The following is a 17,875-nucleotide window of genomic DNA, read 5'->3' as shown; positions in this document are numbered from 1 at the left end:
TGGCTTGTAAGTCACAGACAGGAGGAGGGAGATCAGCTATGGCCACAAGCCAAATATTTAGTATGTGCTGGTACACCTCCTGATTCAGTGTCCTATAGCTTAACTAGAGACACCACTTGTCTCCATTGACTGCTAAGATTCTAGGAATTTAACACTGTCTCCACTCTACCCTGATGAAGTCAGGCGCCAATTTTTAAGTACTATAAAACCTAAGTTGAAACCCCAAATTATTGTAAAGACTGACTTTGAAGAATCATGACACAACAGTTTTGAAAACAATAGAGGCTCATAAAATCAAAACATGATAATGTAATAAGTGTTTGTAAAATAAATTGTTACTTTAACACATTTTCTGTACTGTATGCACATTTCCAGATTGCTCCTGTCACAGCTGCCAAAAGTTGCTTGTTTTCAGTGTTATCAAGCAGATCAGATAGTGATTGTAGACCTTCATGTTTTCTAACCAGGTCACGTGTTTCTTCATCTTCTGCACACTGTAAAATATATATATATATATATATATATATATATAAAACATATATATTATGTAAAAATTTGTAAAATGATGTCTTCAAAAGCTAGCTGTACTACATTGTAACAGTAAACTGCTCCTGTATATGCAGCAGTGCTTATGCTATCACACTGTCCTCTTTAGGGGCAAACAAACAAAACAAACAAAGCACAGTATGCCTCACCTTTCTCCACTGGTTACCTGTGCAGCTTAATGCTTGTACACAAGGAGAGCAAGTAGGAACCTCATAATAATATTAAATATGCAGCTAAAATAGACACAACATTTCTGTATTTTTTTCCCTATCACAGAAATACTGAAATTAAAAAAATGTAAAACTGACAGTGACATGAAAGCAAAGGACTAGCCCTGGTTTTGATCTACTGATTATAATAACAATTACCTTAAATATGGCACTTGCACAATGCATCTGGAGCTCCTCATGCTCACTACTCAGATTTTTCACTAAGTTCTCAATCATGCCTTCTGTCCTTATTGCAAGTCTGTAACTTGGCTGAAAAAGATAAATGCATCTTTTAAATCCTGCATATTAACAGTTAATAGGTCACAATAATAATACAATGCTACAAGTATAGGGTTTGATATTGAGAAGCCTTGTACTTTATGGAAGCACAAGTCATCATTGCCTTGAAAATACTACTGATGATCTCAGAGGTAAGTAAATAATAAATTCTCTGCAGTGCTCTTCAAATCACTGGTAAAATGAGGTAACTGCAATGCCTATCTTGTAGCCACTTGGCTTATACAGAATATTCTGAAAGGTGCCCATACTCCCTGCTCAGACCCAAGAAAGCAAAAGATGCTTCAGAATGGGATCAAGAAGTACCCCCTCATTTCATTGAGAACCAGCAGCCAAAACAACAGATCTATTCCTAAAACAAGGTTAAAAAACTATATTCTTAGAATTAACATTTTTTAGTGATGTTTTCATCCAAATTTTAATCTATGGGCACTCTAACAGGGGATCATTTTTTAAGTGGGGGAAACATCTGTGTAAGAAATGCATTTAGTGTTCCTTCCAAGTTAGGCCATACAAGAAACCCTCAAAAATGACACCTTCTCAATATATACTTACTGAACCCAAAACATGCCAGCTTTGTGTCTCATGGAACATGCATTAATTTGTGTAATTCAAGAAGCTAATTTTTAACAGTGTTTAATAATGTATAATCTCTGGAAAAATTACATCTTCTGGGCCTCGAATTCACCAAGACGAAATATGTATAAATGCAATACACCTCAAGTTGAAACGAAGATACAGAATCATAAGCAAACAGAATCATTTATGTTGGAAAAGACCTTTAAGATAATACCCAATACTGCCAAGTCCACCACTAAGCTGCATCTCTAAGTGCCACATCTGCACATCTTTTAAGTAACTCCACGGATGGTGACCCAACCATTCCCCTGGGCAGTCCATTCCAGTGCTTGACAACTGTTTTGGTGAAGAAATTTTTCCTAATATTCAATCTAAGCCTCTCCTGATTCAACCTGAGGCATTTCCTCTGACCCTATTGCTTGTTACCTGGGAGAAGAGAACAACCTGGTTTTTTCAGGTAGTTGGAGTGAGTGATCAGGTCCCTTTGAGCCTCCTTCCCTCCAGTCTAAACACCCCAGCTCCCTCAGCTGCTCCTCACCAGTCCTGGGCTCCAGACCCTTCCTCAACTCCATTGCCCTTCTCTGGACACACTCCAGCACCTCAGTGTTCCTCCTGAATTGAGGGAGCCAGAACTGAACACAGGATTTGTGCAGCACCTAGCACAGAGGGATGGTCACTGCCCTGGTCCTGCTGACCACACTGTTGCTGATACAGGCCAGGATGCCATTGGCCTTGTCCACCTGGGCACATGCTGGCTCATGTTCAGGCCTCCAGGTCTTTTTCTACCATGCAGCTCTCCAGCCACTCCTTCCCCAGCTTGTAGCACTGCAGAGGTTCCTGTGACCCAGCTGCAGGGCCTGTCACTTGTCTTTGTTGAACCTTGTACCACTGGCCTTGGCACGTGGATCCAGCCTGTCCAGACCCCTCTGCAGAGCCTTCCTCCTCTCCAGTGGGTTGACACTACCACCCTTGGTGTGTCTGCAAACACTGAGTGTTTGGAGGGTGCCCTTGATCCCCTCAATCAGTTCATCCATAAAGACATAAAACAGAACTGTCCCACTAGTGTAATCCCTTACATGGCCATGGTAAAACCTAATTGTATTCAAATTTAAAAACTGAATATATCCAAAGTTGCAAAATGTGCCATGGAAATCTGTGGAAAAATCACATATATTCCTTTCTTCTATTTGCAATGGATCAGACACAAGGATGCACAAGGACGCTGTAAACCACCCTGCCTGCCTTGGATCTTCCTGGCCACACCTGCAGGTTCATTTTGTAGAATTTAAATGCATTGATTAACCAGAACACAGCACCTTAGGTTGCCAAATCTGTAAAGTATGATAAAAAAGTAAGAAAAAAAAAGAAACTCCTTAAGGCTTTCATTTCTACATTTTTTTCTTTTGTGTATTACTCCTAGCCTTTCAAACAGAAAAATATGTGGCTTTTACTTCAATACAAGTTGTGACCTTCTCAAAACCACTTTGATTACATAAAGCATCTACTTCCTGATGGGATAACTAACCTGATTTAAGTGACTGTAGAATGTAATATTTCCTTTCAGTGGCAAATTTCTTTAATGCTTAGAAATAACTTAGCTGTGTGTGTGTTTTACTCACCTCTGAGGCACATTCTTGTAGTGTCCCCACTACTGGGATTAAGATGTCTGTGTGTGAGCATTTGAGCCATCTAGCTAGTAATGGAATACCACCAGCTCTACGGATTGCTTTCTTGTTTTTGGTGCTTTTGCTGCAGCTCCAGAGTGCCAAAGCCCCACAGCGTGCTGTTTCAGTGTCTTTGGCTTGGTAAGATGATCCTACTGAAATACAGTCCAGCAGCTCAACCTAAAAATAATACCAATTTCTTAATATCTGCAGGAAATTTTGATATCATGCTGCTTTCTAATTACGGTAAACACCACAATTAATCATGTCTGCAACACACAATGTGTTTTTTGAACAAAAATATGTGCATGATCAGGGTAGGAATTTTGATGTCTGCTTACCAATTTCTTGATTCCTCCATGTTGCCTTACTGTCTTTCGTGCTCGTTTAAATCTAGCAACATTGGCAATTGTTTCAGCTGCCAAACATTTTAGATTGGTATCTGATGAGTCCAGTATTTTCACCATGATCTCTAAGCCTCCAAGATCTGCAATTGCATGTCTGATCAATACATTTTGACTAATATCCTTCAGGATTTTTAATGAACCAGCCTAAATAATGGGAAACGATAAAAGTTAAACATTATTTGGGTATACAAAAATGATAACAATATTTAAAATGATGGGTTATTTTTTTCTTTATATTTAATCAGCAGAAAAGAAGGAAACTGAAAGTCAAACATGTCTTTCTAAATAATTGAAGAAAACAAGAAAATACAGAAACAAGAAATCAATTTTCTTTACACTCTAACTTTGAGACTCAAAAAGATATTCTAATAGAAAAGGCATATTCATTGCTCTATTACCTGACATTTAATTTCTTCTGTATCAAGTAAATTAATTAACACTTCAAGACATCCAGTGTCTTTGATGGCCAGCTGACACGTTTCTTGAGACAGATTGAAATCTCTCATTGAACACAGTGCAATTAAAGTGGCTGTTGGATCACCTCCCTAAAATAAAGTAAATAATTAACAAAGGAGTAAAGTGCATTTAATATAAAGCTCTATCACTTCTAGTCATGATAGTAAAGCTACTACTAAAGAAGAAACATGTTAAACTGTTTTGATTCTATGGTGTCCAATAAAGCAAGCATAGTAAGAAATGGAATTACTGATGAAGTCTGTAAATGGCATAAAGATTCAAATGAGTGAATAGCTGAGGTGGAAAATTACTAACATGGCTTGCTGTGAATAGACTAGATTGAATGTTTTTTCTAAATTATAAGCTCTATTTCAATCACTGAAACTAGACTTGAAGGAAGAAAAAATCAAAGAACACAACACAGAAAGTTAAACCACATGACAGTGGATTCTTTTAAACCTATATAACATAGGTTTACTGCCAATAAAATCAGGGATGAACCAACCTGCATAGAAATTAGGAGAGCTGAGCTGTAGCTGCAATAGAAGCTGGAGTGAACACTGCCAGCTGGTACTAACATGGAAGTTACAACTTAGAGTACCTAGTAAATCAAACTAGAGCATCCACCTCCTGCATTCCAGGGAAGCTTTGGCTCCCATCCTGATCTGAACTATGCTGCCCAAGCCCTCATTTAAAACTCTTTTAAATGAGGGTTTTGAATCTGTAAAGAATTTTTGGTCAACCCTTCCCAGAGAAAAGTGCTCTGCTAAATTATGGACATCATAATGAAACACAGAATATTACAAAACTGAGTAATGTGTGCTAATATAAAACAGGTAGATCTAACGAAACCAGAACTTTTGAAGCATATTTCTTAACTGCAAACAGAAACAGTAAGACAAATACAGTACAAAATGAATTTACATTTAACATGCTCTACAAGTTGTTATAAATGTCGTAAAGAATGACAAGTGAGAAAATACATCCAAAAAGAATGTGAACTACTTCATAAAGTTTCAGACCAGTACTTTACATCAGAGAAAACACTTCTGCTAACCAATGAAGTATATATTCATAGTGTTTCATAATTTTTACCTAAAATTCTTGTAACAGATACCACAAAACTTCCTCACAAAAGTGGTTAAATGTAAAAGTAATTTTCAAACATGTGCAACATAGTGTCTTAGAGGAAGATGCTCACAATTTTTAAAAATTATCTTGATTAATAATCTTTATCATCTTGACTTCAGGACAATGAAATGTGTCTTGCTTTAATAACATATTTTCATCTACTTTGAAAATATGTATTAGAGTATAAAATAATGTAACAATTTCTCAAACATTTTCCTAGAGAAATCAGTTTATCCACAAATATAAAACTCTAAACTATTTTTTAAAAAATCCCTCTGATATGATTACAAAACTACAGAGAATATTCTGCAGCTCAGAAAAACTAACAGCTGTCCTTTTATGAAATCTGTGGCCATTTAACATAGATTAGACCTTGATATTTATTTTGCTTCTTCTGATAAAAAATTTGCAACAGGTGCTTTAAAGGAAAACTTGTCATTTTATTATTTTACATAACCATAAAAAGGATATTGGTAACCTGAAAAGTGATGTCTCTCCTTCTGAGGACTGCTTCTACTACAGTGAAACTGCATTTATACATAACATAGTAATCCATAATTCCCTTACCTTACATGTATAACGGTTGGCATATGATATTTAATATGGACCAGGTTTTTTAAAAATAAACAACTTTCAATTTTCTTATACTGAATAGAAAATACAACCCTATATAATATATACATTTTATTTTTTCAGCTTCAAAAATGAACACACCACTTTAAGTGTTTTTAATGTAAAACCACAATAAAATATTTTTCATATGTGCTGAAGCATCAGTTCTACAAAATAAGAAATACTGCTGATGGTTTCAACAATTATTTTTTGTTTCTTGAAGTTATCATTACAGTAAGTCTTGTAGTAGTTACAGCACAGATTTTAACATGCATGGAAATAGTTACCTCTCCATTAAGTTGACATAAAATCTGCATCATGTTGTTATACCATTTGAAATATGATATGTTGGAAGTAAAATAGACTCTATTGGCAGATCAACAGTCAATTTTAAGGCTTGAAATTAAACACAGACTTATTTAAAAATGTGCCTTTCTTCCTATATATTGGTATAACACATATATCCATGAAAATAAACCAGTATCACTGTTACACTATCAGTAAATTATCTTGCACTGAATGTGTAATGTCTGTTACAATACTGAAGCTCATAAGTGAGAACAACTGAGAATTACAGAACTACTGACAAGATAAAAAAAGAATGAAAATAAAAAAAAAACACAAGCAAATACAGACACAACCCAAAGTACAGTTCCTAAGGCACACAAAAGCTCAAACAATCAATTTGTTTGACTTCTGTAATAATCAAGAGGAAAACTGTTAGTCAATGGCAAGCTTTCAACAAATGGAACCAAAAAAGCAAAAACGTTAAGGGGTCTCTTTAATACATTAATCTTTACTATATTCTGCTAATGATTACTTAATGCTCTGACAGCCTGGTGAACACTGGCTATGCTAAGGACATAACTAGTCAGTAAGAACTTAGATGTTTTCATACTAGATGAGCTCAACGGACTCTGCTCTATGGTACTGAGGGAACTGGCTGATGCCACGATTAGTTTGAAGAACTGTAGGAAGAAATCTGTTATTAGGAATCGAGTACAACACTGATAATATCTATCAATATCACAGCATTGCCAAACAAAAAAAAGCAAACTTTACAGAGGGACTTATAACCAGATTTGCAACCTGTAAGATGCAAGAAATCCTCCTGCTTTGGTTTAGCAGTGCTCAAATCTATGTACTATATTCATTCTAGGTATTCTACTTCAAAAAAGGTATGAGAAAGTTGATAAAGAGCAGAGGATGCCAAAATATCTCAAAATTTCGATCTTCACAGAAAAATTGAAGGAACTGGAACTGTTTACTCTGAAGAAGACAACAGGAAGGTGGTTTAAAGAACATTTTCAATGCCAATCATCTGTTCTCCAGGTACAGACAAGAAATAATGGGGTTTAATGGCATCAGGGTTGATCTATGCCAGGTAAAAAAAAAAAAAGACTCAACAAAACCAACTTTAATAGTAAGAATATTTGATTTCTTGAATATATTGCTTACAGCTGTCATGGAATCTCCATGACAGGAAAGAGAAGGATAGAGAAATATTTGTCCAGAAGACACACAAAGAATTGGTGCTGTTTTGGAGGAAAGCAGATGGAGTCAATGACTTCCTACATTCTGCTCTAGTCCTATTTACTATCACGAAACTTTGTAAATAATAAATTTTTTTGATATTTACTTATTTTCTTTTTTTTAAAAAAATTAACCCATAGTAGATAATATGATCACAGATACAGACAATAGATAATAAAATATACAGGATTAAGCTTCAATAGCACATGTCCAATCCCAATTAAATCATTCCTAATCAATACAAAGCTTTAATTTCTGAACTGATGATGTCAGTTCAGCTTGCTAGGAAAGAAAGACACAAAATTTACTCTAGAGTCAACCCTTTCAACTGAAACCTAAAGGCATTATAGGAGTACAAGTAATAAAAGTATAAACAGAATTCTAAAGAATATTATTCCAAATATGTCACCCAATTTGTAGCAAAATAAAAATATATGAATGGAAATACATAAACATTACAGTCAAATTACAATGCATTTCAGTTTCCCAAGAGAAAGCAAAATTAAGTAAAATTAAAATTATATAGTTTTTGGTTCACAACTATCTCTTTAAATACAGTACCTATTTGAAGGGTGTTATATTACTGAATGCTACCAGAAAATGAAATATTGTTTTACTCTGCATGGCAATGTCAATGGCTGAAATTTATTTTGCCAGAGTAAAAGTGTATTTTCTCTATTGTATTAAGTAAATTCTGGATAGGTAGTTCAATGTGCATGTCTGTGACAGCAAGCCTATGGCTGAATAACAGGAAAAAAAATGCTATTTGTGGGCAGGTTTGTCATTCTTCTGTATAATAGCCCAGTTTTGATTATGAATATATATAATCTGAATGGCAATTACAATATACTTGACAAAATTAAGACCAAACATACCAAGTGAATATATTTTTTAAAAATATTGGACAAACAAAATAGCATAATGTGATAGCCCAAGAAAAGAAGGTCAAATTATTGTTATATCAGACTTTTAAAATTCATTAATGGAACAAAAAAAACTCCTACCAAAAAAATACATTGTTTAACTGGAATCCCAACCCAAAGCAATACTGTCATTTTTATAAAACAAGAAATAAAATTTAAAAAAAATAGCAAAGTATGAAACAGGATTCTTAAAGCTTTGAGACTTTTAATTTTCTGTTTGATTTTACTCTTTTAACTCACTAATAAAATTTTGTAATTTTCTACTAGAAAATACTTTAACATCTAAATAAATTTTGATAAAGCTTAATGAAAGATGGAGTATTGCAGTATAAAATACATAACATGCTTCAGCAAGGCAATTTATATATATATATACTAGCGAATCTCTAAACACTCTGAGTTTTGTCATGGTTTAAATACTAGTTACAATTTTTCATCTTAGTTTATAAAACATACAAGCTGCAACTTGTTAAGACATGAGTTATGGACAAGTATAACTGAGTTATGGAATAATTCCCTGACCCACTTCCTGAATCTTCTGGCATTCTTTAGCTCCAGCCTGGCAGTATGTAAACCATACAGACTAATGTAAGTAAAGCCAGTGGAAAATCACAGGCATCACAATGTTTCAAAACATTCACACTGGACTACAACAATGCACAGAAGCTGCATTGTTTTGGATGCAGATTAATACCTTGACCTGGACCCTACACAGCGGCAGAAGTGACATATACCTCATGACCCAGATACGTGAGTTTAAATTGTCATATTTTATGAAATTGAAAAGAAATGAATTTTCAAATAAAAGAATGTCTATTATTTTCTGTGCAAACCAGGAGGTTTTGTTAGGCAAGCATTGATTCCGTCTTGAAAACTCTTCCAAGGCATGTACCCATTCTGTTAGCTTTCCTTTTCTGATTCATAGAAATTGGATTCTGCTACAGAGGAGGTAAGAGTCTAACAGTTCATGTGCAAACATATGAACTTTTACTTCTTTGGACTGGGAATAACAGAATATTTTCCTAGTAACTTCTTAAACCTCAAACTTGGAAAGAAGTGAAATGGTGACCCCAAAACCACAGAAAACCTGGCCAAGACAATATATAATATCTTAACAGTGCAAGTTTATCTTCTACTCCGTTGTGAATTTTCAGTTTAGAAGTGTATTTCTTGCCCAAATGCATCTGGACAATTTTGTAAGGACACTTCATCTGAGGAAAATCAAGCATATATGTGTTTTCTACATATGTGTATTCTACATATATGTTTCTACACATATATGTGTAGAAATTAGAAACAAATAGGACTAAATGAGAAAGGGAAAAGGGGCCCAGGATTAAATTTAACAAAGAAAAAACGCTACACAAACAGCACTACTGTTAACAGCAGTTTCACACTGTAAACCTGGACAATAGACTTGGAGATGAGAAATTTGCTGTCCCTAACACAGATGTGCTACTGACCTTGTGTGACAGTGTCAGACCTGCCTAAGCAATTCTGACTTTTCCTAGTACATGGTTCAGAAAGAAGATAAAAGCCTTAATGCTATTACAGCCATTTTAGTTTTATGTATCCAACTAATTTAGGAAACCAGGGATGTGAATCTGAGGAGAAAAGTTAATGAGGTTGAACTAGGAAGGATGGTTGCCCCTGCAGACTGCTGGAGAGCCTGCAAACTGGTGAAGCTTTATGAGCACTGAACAGACAGAAGAGGTAGTGTCATTTGATACTAGTAAAAAAAAAATCTTGAAAGGAAAACAAAATTATAGCAATAGTTTATGAAAAACTAAGAGACAGGTGTTCTCTGGAGAAATAAAACAAACTTAGAAATGGGGTTTAGTGAGAGCATAGGAAAAACAAATATGGGTGAAGACGTGGCTGAAGCACAGGCGTGCCTCTGGAATAACTTTGTAGAATGAGCTGTGATTAAATTGAGCCTAGATCAATGTGGAACACTTAAAAACAACGCAGAATGTTGTTCTCACTGCTTAAAACTCTTGCTACCTTTCAGACACAATCACATTATAATTATTTAGGAAACATAGTAACTTGATTATCTACTTCATGAATATAAAATCTGAAGTCAGATTGAGACAACTGTGGTAATTTATTACTAGTTTAGAGGTACTACAGTTATAGTATATAGTTTATTAATTTCATTACCTGCTTTCAGAATACAAACCTGCAGAACGAGAGTTAAAAATAACTTATTTTACATTCTTTTCCTCAGTCCTTTATTTTTCATCTACCATCTCTTATTTCCCCTTTTTTACTGAATTCTGTTTACTTTGTTTTTCTTTGTTTCTAGATTGTCTTTCATCTCATCAGCTATGAAACTCTAAGGAATGTGTGACCCTGTGAACATTAATTAAACCTTCACTACACAGAAATTCATCAGAGCTGGTATTGGTGTTAATGGTCAAAATTCAACCGGTTGTTATGAATTTTATATGTCTCTTGGGATGAAGAATGATTGTATGGTATTTTGAGAAGCGAGCTATTCCAGCGCTTCAAAGTTGCCAATTATAATAATAACTTGAGAGTTCACCATTTGCCAAATATTTCCTACCTAGTAAAGTTATCATAAAAATATTTCTCTTTCATTATCAGCACTATCTAGATTGTTAAAAAACACGTATCTTTACCATAAATTTAATTTTTCACATATTTTTATTTCCTTTTTTTTCCCAGTAATCACATTCTTTACTGAATTTTAAAATAAAATCTTGGCTAATACTGGAAGACAGGAGCAAGATTGGGGACTTCTACTCCTGCTATTAGATCCTAACATTTGTATCCATCATATATATAGGGCCAGATTTCAAGACTACAGGAACATCCATAAATCACAGAGATTTTAGACTTTTCACTTAAAACAATTAGTATTTGAAGACCCATTTTATTCCTTAGGGTGGGATGTTCACGTCATTTTCTGAGGTCCTGCACATTAGAATAAAATAGAATTAGTTTTCTGCTAATCCCAAAATGCAATTGATTTCTTAATACATGGCTCATGAAACTGATTTTAATTTTTATAATGAGCACCAGTGTAATCTTAATAACATGGAATGTTTCCAATACCATTCCATTATAACTTAAGAAAGCTATAGTTTTCCATTATGAAGTTCAAAAATACTGTCCATCCTCTATTGCATGTAAATTTTGAGAAAAATCTACAAGCCACATCAATATCTTCACAAGTGCCATAAATTTATAAGTGGTTCTTATAAAAGAGTTGCTGTATACATCAGTTGCTAAAACACACAATTCTCATGTGTACATGGACACCTGGGAGCTGCTGTTCAAGGCCACTCTCAGGGAACATCCTCCCTGGCTCCTGTGCAGTGTCACTGCCTTTTCCAGCTCCTGGGCCTAGCACAGGGCACAAGCAGTTGGGAAGAGACAGCAGATTTGTCCATCCAGGATTCCAAAGTAGAAAAGAAACTCAATGCTGCTCTGGGAATGAAGTCTTTTGCACTGTAGTAATTCCAAACAGATATGAAATTAAAGGATGTATTACATGAAGTGTGAGATTTGAATGGTTTCACTAGCATAATTCTGAAACATGGCTAAAATTAGAATGACTTTCCACGTAAGAAACTGAAGGATGAATTCTGTAACTCACATGGTCTTGCAGAACTCTGTTCATCCTCATCGTGGCATAGGCGTACATCTAAATCATGCCCTTACAGGGAACCAAAGTCAAACAGCACAAGGGCTGAAGGGATTAAATATTTATTCTGGATATTGGCGTTATTGCATTTCTACCTCATAGTCCCTGCTTCTAGTAAAAGGATAATTGAAAAAGATTACTCCTCTTCATCCTACTCCTACAATTTTTCAGATGCAAAATGTAGTCCTTCCTCTGGAAATCCAGTTATTCAGAAGTGCCAATTTAATAAATAATGTAAAATCTGAAGTAGTCTGGGTGACTCTGTTACAAAAATCAACAATCAAACCCATTTTATCTACTCTGGCCCCAAAGAATGCCTAACACAAGGCCATTACCCAGCTCACTGATCCATTTTGCTGCTCATTGTTAAGTCGATGGGGAGGCATGGCAGGAACACACATGCTCCATTCTCCTGCTTCACAGCTCTGGGAAGCTGGAAGGTAGGACAAGGAGCCAGACCACAGAAGCAGCTGCTTCCCAGCGGAACGATTCCAACATGGATACTCTTTCCCAGAAAGGAAAGGGAGTGGAGAAGGGCAAAAAGTCAGAAGGGAATTTCCCCAGCACTGGAATTTTCTCTCCATGAAAAGGAATACAAGTACAGAGCCTACAGGCACAACTTACAGATCTTGCAAGTTTGCTTTATACAAATAGCAACTGTCTTTTTAACATTTAATGACAATCTAACGTTTTATAAAAACTGGGTATCTTTCAGGTTTTATGGGAGTTTTTCCTTTGCAAATCAATCTTTTACAGAGTCTTGCTGAATTGTAATTCATATTAACTTAAGCAGACATTCAAAAAATCATTGCATCCACAAATTATTGCATTTTCTTGGTATCTCAATCAACTATTATTTAAGGAATTTTATTATTTTTTTCAGATGGGCAAACAACACAAGCCTTTTGAAATTTGTGCTTATTATAAATATGCTTGTAGATACTTAAATAACACAATCATAAATTTATTTTCTCTTATGTTGCCTGTGTCATGAACACTTGCCTACATGAACAACAAGAATGCCAAAAAATCTCCCAAGTCTGGCCAGAAGTGCAGTATTTATACTTGAATTAAAATGAATTCCATGTGCAAACTAAAGTAGCACTCCATCAATAAAACATTTCAACCACTGTCTGTGGTATGGCACTGAGGCATCTCTTTTCAGCTTTATCTCACACTAGGGAGTTCTTGCTTTATGCAGCTAAGAATGAACACAGAACTATTTTAAATATGTCTTCAAACATGTATTTTAATTTACATCTAACTTAAGGAACGACTGGAAGACTCAGGTGAGCATGAATACATAAAGAAGTATACATTTGAATTTTCACAACAAAACCTTTTCATACTATTGAATTTTATATTGTAAACTTCTTAATGGGTACTCACTATCTGATCAAAAATACTGCCCTGTCATCTCCTAGTTCTAAACCATTGCGTAATTTTGTTTGTTGATAGCTAGAACAAAATATAGTCAATTTCTAAAACAGAGGTGCATGAAAAAATATACTTTCCTATTTGTCATTCTCACTCTTCTTTCAGAATGGTTTTATACAAATGTAGATATGAATTTCAATACTGATTTAACTTTAGTACTGAAATCTAAACATGACTACATGAAAGATCCAGAGAGGAAAGGGAGTTTGAGAATTAAGTAACCAGGAGAGAAGAGCCTTGTCAGCAAAGAGGGTAGTACATAAATGGGCCAATTAAAAGATTAGTGGGAATTCATCAACAGTAATGAATTTCAAGCATCTTCTCCAGGACAACCTTGAGTCTTTACTAAAAAGTAACATGGTTGTTTCTCTGAGCTGTCCGAAAAGTAAAATGAGTTGCTTCATAACACAGACAGAAACAAGCTATTAGCAAACTGAAAGGTTTGAAAACAACCTCTTGAACTGTAATTACATACAGGTAGGAATCATTCTATAACGCAAACATGTACATGTTCTGTTCAGCAGGAATAGCTGAGCAAGTTACACGCTCAGAGTTACATTTTCAAAGGGTTATTTTACCATAGCCAAAATGACAAAAATAAAGAGGTCCAACCTAGAAAAAATAAATGTAGACAGGCTTGTATATCCATGTTTGTCTGTGTCTCTTTGCCAGGTCCACTAGCAAGGCCCCATAGACATGAACTGAAAACAAGCAGTGTGAGTACTCCGAATAAATTTTAAAAGACTGAGTTAACTCTTCCATAATAGTTACAAGGATTGTGAGGATCCAAATCTTTGCTTGTTCCTCACAAGTATTTAACTGTAGAATCTTATAATCATAAAGGCTGGAAAAGATCTCCAGCATCATTGAGTCTGATCTTTGAGCACCACCACATCAACTAAACCACAGTACCAAGGGCCACATCCAGTCATTTCTTGAACACTTCCAAGGATGGTTACTCTACCACTTCTCTGGGCAGCCCATTCCAATGCTTAACCACCCTTCCAGTGAAAAATTATCCGTCATGTCCAGCCTGAATCTCCCCTGGCACATCTTGAGGTCACATCCGCTTGTCCAATGCCTGGAGAGGAGTCCGACCCACACCTGGCTACAACCTCCTGTCAAGCAGTTGGAAGGAGTGATAAGATCACCCCTGAGGCTCCTTTTCTCCAGGCTAAACAAGCTCAGCTCCCTCAGCTGCTCCTCATATGACTTGCTCTTTCTGCTGCACCAAAAGCCAGCACCATCATTTTATCTGTCGGATGTGCATACTCTGTAGTTGTACTCAAAAAAATAAATAAGCCAGCGCTTTTATTAGCAACTTAACAGAACATAAATTCCAGTACAAACTTGTAAAGGAACTTCTCCTGAGGGAAAAACGTAATTAGAGTTTTCCAGAATAGTAAAGGGTTGTTGGATTTTTGATCTGTTTCAGACGTATTCAGAATTCTATCTATATTTATAGGTTCCAAAAGATTTTCAACAAGTCTGTGTAAAAACTTTTTTTGGTTTGTTTTAGAAGATGCCTGTTTATCATACATTTTCTTGTCCACTAAAGCATCTATCCAGACACAAGACCATGTTAGAATTATTTCAGACATGCATTAATCACAGTTGATGAAAGACTTTAGGCAACTATTCAGTTTTAATAAAAACTCTTGAAAGTTATTATCCACATAAAGAAATCTCTTGGAAAGATTCATACAAAAAGCAAAACAGAAACCCAATAATTAATAAAAAGATTATGCCATCTTACATTTTAAATAACACTGAACAGATGGTTTAATCTAAAGGGCTATATAAGCCAAAAATAGCAGATTAAAAAGAAAGTGCGTGATAGGAAAGTCCACAGTTCCAGGATTTGAAAATACTACACCACAGGGCTACACTTAAGTATAATGAAAGTGGAAAGGATAAGGAACTGTTCTGGTCTCCTCAAATGTAACTTTTTTATTTTTTATACAATTTATCAATGTTTACTTACTTTTACATATTTTGCAAGTTTCTGAATTCCCCAGTATTCTGCTGACAAATCAGTGTTTCCTTCCTGATGACGTAGAGGCTGTTCATCTTCATCAGTCTCTGAGGAACTTTCACCAATATCTTCAAGGCTGCTTGATGCTTTGCTAAAAATAAACAGAATCACCAATTTGAAATAGTTATAAACCATAATATGGACAAGCATTTTTCAAACAGATATCACAACACTGCCTAATAACTAGAAAAATACAGCGGACATTACCAAATGGTAAGTATAGTGACAATTACTGTAGATAGGGAAAATTAAAAAGTGAGGGAGGAAAAATAAGTCACCCATACCATTTTGAAGTTTCTTGAATTTTAACTGTTTTAGATTTGCCACTGGCTTTCTTTTTTGTAGTCAGAGGTACAGTACTACTTTTTCCTTTGTCTTCAGAGTCCTTTCTTGGAGTCTTGTCACTACTGGATTTGGGTTTATTAAAAAAAAACAAGAATACAGAAATTATATTTCCCAGAATATTCTTCAGCATACTGTGATTCAGAGAACTGTCCATGCATTAACAGTTTTGGATGGATGAAAAGTTCAATGAATGTCTCTGGCTTCTTTTTGAACTCACATGAACAGATGAATTTACTATGTTTTGGAAAAGAATGTGAGTGCTTAGCTATGTGGTGTATGAAGACATCTCTCCCTTTTTTCTGAACTGAACTCTTTGGCTCATTTTCATTTGATGGTCTTTATTTTTGTCCTAGAACAGACAGTGACTATCTGCTCCCTATTTACCATCCCCAGACATGAATTTCTGTATCTTTCTTCTTCTCCTCTAGTCATCTTATTTCCAGGCAGTTTTGGTCTGCCCAGTTCTTTCACACACTGAGATGTTCCACAGCTTTAATCATGCTGAATACAATATATATTACAGTAATTTCACAATTATAAGCCGCACCATTTTGACTAAAATTTTGGTCCGAACCCAAAGTGCGGCTTATAATCAGGTGCGGCTTATACACGGACAAAGAACAAAAAGTTGCTGTTTTAGTTTGGAGGACAGGTGCCTGCTGAGAAAGGCAGGAGCATCTCTTTGAAATGGAGAATCTAAACCCCCTCCCTCCAAATTATTATAATTTTGAAATCAAGGGCTTTCAGGCAAAGATATGGAAATTAGCAATAACAGTTCTTTTCTAGGGAAATGAAAATAGAAATACAGTACTACAAAGAAACAAACTCCAAACCCTGACAAAGTCAGAGTACAACCTGACACCATGTCAGGCAGGGTGTTGGTTGTCAGGCAGGGTGTTGGTAGCAGTTCAATTAAATGGTGGCTGCATCCTCCTGCAGTGAGAGATGTGATTCAGTTGAACCAGTGCTCCTGCAGAAGGTGCAGTTTCCCTCCAGAGGTCCAGTGGTGATGTGGAGAAATCCAGTTTTCCTCTGGAGTCCAGTGGAGAAAGGAGCTCCCTTAGTGTCCTAAAACCTCTGTTTTTATCTTGGTAAGAAATGTTGGGGTCTTCCCCCTGGCTGGAGCAACTTCCAATGGAATGCAGTAATTTTATCAGTCCCACAGTGGGACTCGATGGGCCATTAGCAGAAAATGACTCGCTGGAGGAAGGATGGGTTGCGAAAAGATAAAGAACAATGCCCTGCCTGATTTCAATGGATGGCCCATTAGCAGAAGGATAAGGATCACTGTCCCCACCTGGTCTCAACTGATGGTGATAGAATAGATACCTTTTATCACACTCTGTATTGTAACATGCAGCTTATAATCAGGTGCGGCTTATGTATGGACAAAGAATGAAAAGTTGCCGGCACCCGGAAGTGCGGCTTATAATCAGTGCAGCTTATAATCGTGAATTTACTGTACTTTCCTCATACTAAAAAACCTCCTAGTTCTATCTGGCCACAATCTCTGGTGCTTTTTTTGTCCCTAAATGACAATGTTGTGAAAGCAAAATATCTTTTTGAGTCTGAGCTAGTCACTCTATCACAGTGACAACGGAAAAAAAAAAAAAAGAGATTACTTGTGACTGCAGTCAATTTCACAACATCATGACTTCAACAATAACTGTGAACCAAGGTTAGCTCTAGCCCTGGAAAGCTAATTTCTTTGTAACTGATAACCATAAGTTACATCCAAAATCACTTCAAATGTTTCTTGCAACTTGTTAAATTGGCAGACTTGAGAAAAATACTATTTTTGTAGGATGACATTGAAAGGTTTTTCTGCAGATATTCTTCTTCCTCCACTAACACAAAATCAGGAAACATGAATTCAGAGTTCTGATTTCAGAAGACACTATCCAATATATGTATATTCTATTCTGGGCATTCAAACTTTGAGATAATTTCCTCAGTGAATGTCATTGCTAAGCAGAGCTAGAGAAGTAATTCATATAATACAAAATCATTACAAAGTGGCAGTAATAA

The 17,875-nt window shown here is 35.6% G+C and overlaps 1 protein-coding gene across 1 annotated transcript in view; it reads right to left on the bottom strand.

Annotated features, from left to right (window-relative positions):
• Positions 1–17,875, bottom strand: part of ODAD2 (outer dynein arm docking complex subunit 2) — a 71,893-nt gene that overhangs the window by 44,847 nt on the left and 9,171 nt on the right. Inside the window, exons 9-15 of the mRNA XM_033080265.2 lie at positions 15,787–15,921; positions 15,452–15,593; positions 4,101–4,247; positions 3,637–3,846; positions 3,251–3,475; positions 915–1,025; positions 340–494 (exon numbers count right to left, since the gene is read on the bottom strand). Of these exons, the coding sequence (XP_032936156.1) occupies positions 340–494; positions 915–1,025; positions 3,251–3,475; positions 3,637–3,846; positions 4,101–4,247; positions 15,452–15,593; positions 15,787–15,921 (1,125 nt within the window). The remainder of the gene's footprint in view (positions 1–339; positions 495–914; positions 1,026–3,250; positions 3,476–3,636; positions 3,847–4,100; positions 4,248–15,451; positions 15,594–15,786; positions 15,922–17,875) is intronic.

The sequence above is a fragment of the Catharus ustulatus genome, chromosome 1, assembly GCF_009819885.2.
Source record: "Catharus ustulatus isolate bCatUst1 chromosome 1, bCatUst1.pri.v2, whole genome shotgun sequence".
In the NCBI taxonomy this organism is placed as follows: domain Eukaryota; kingdom Metazoa; phylum Chordata; class Aves; order Passeriformes; family Turdidae; genus Catharus; species Catharus ustulatus.
The sequence above is the reverse complement of the archived record's forward strand: the minus strand, read 5'-3'. Positions and strand labels throughout refer to the sequence as shown.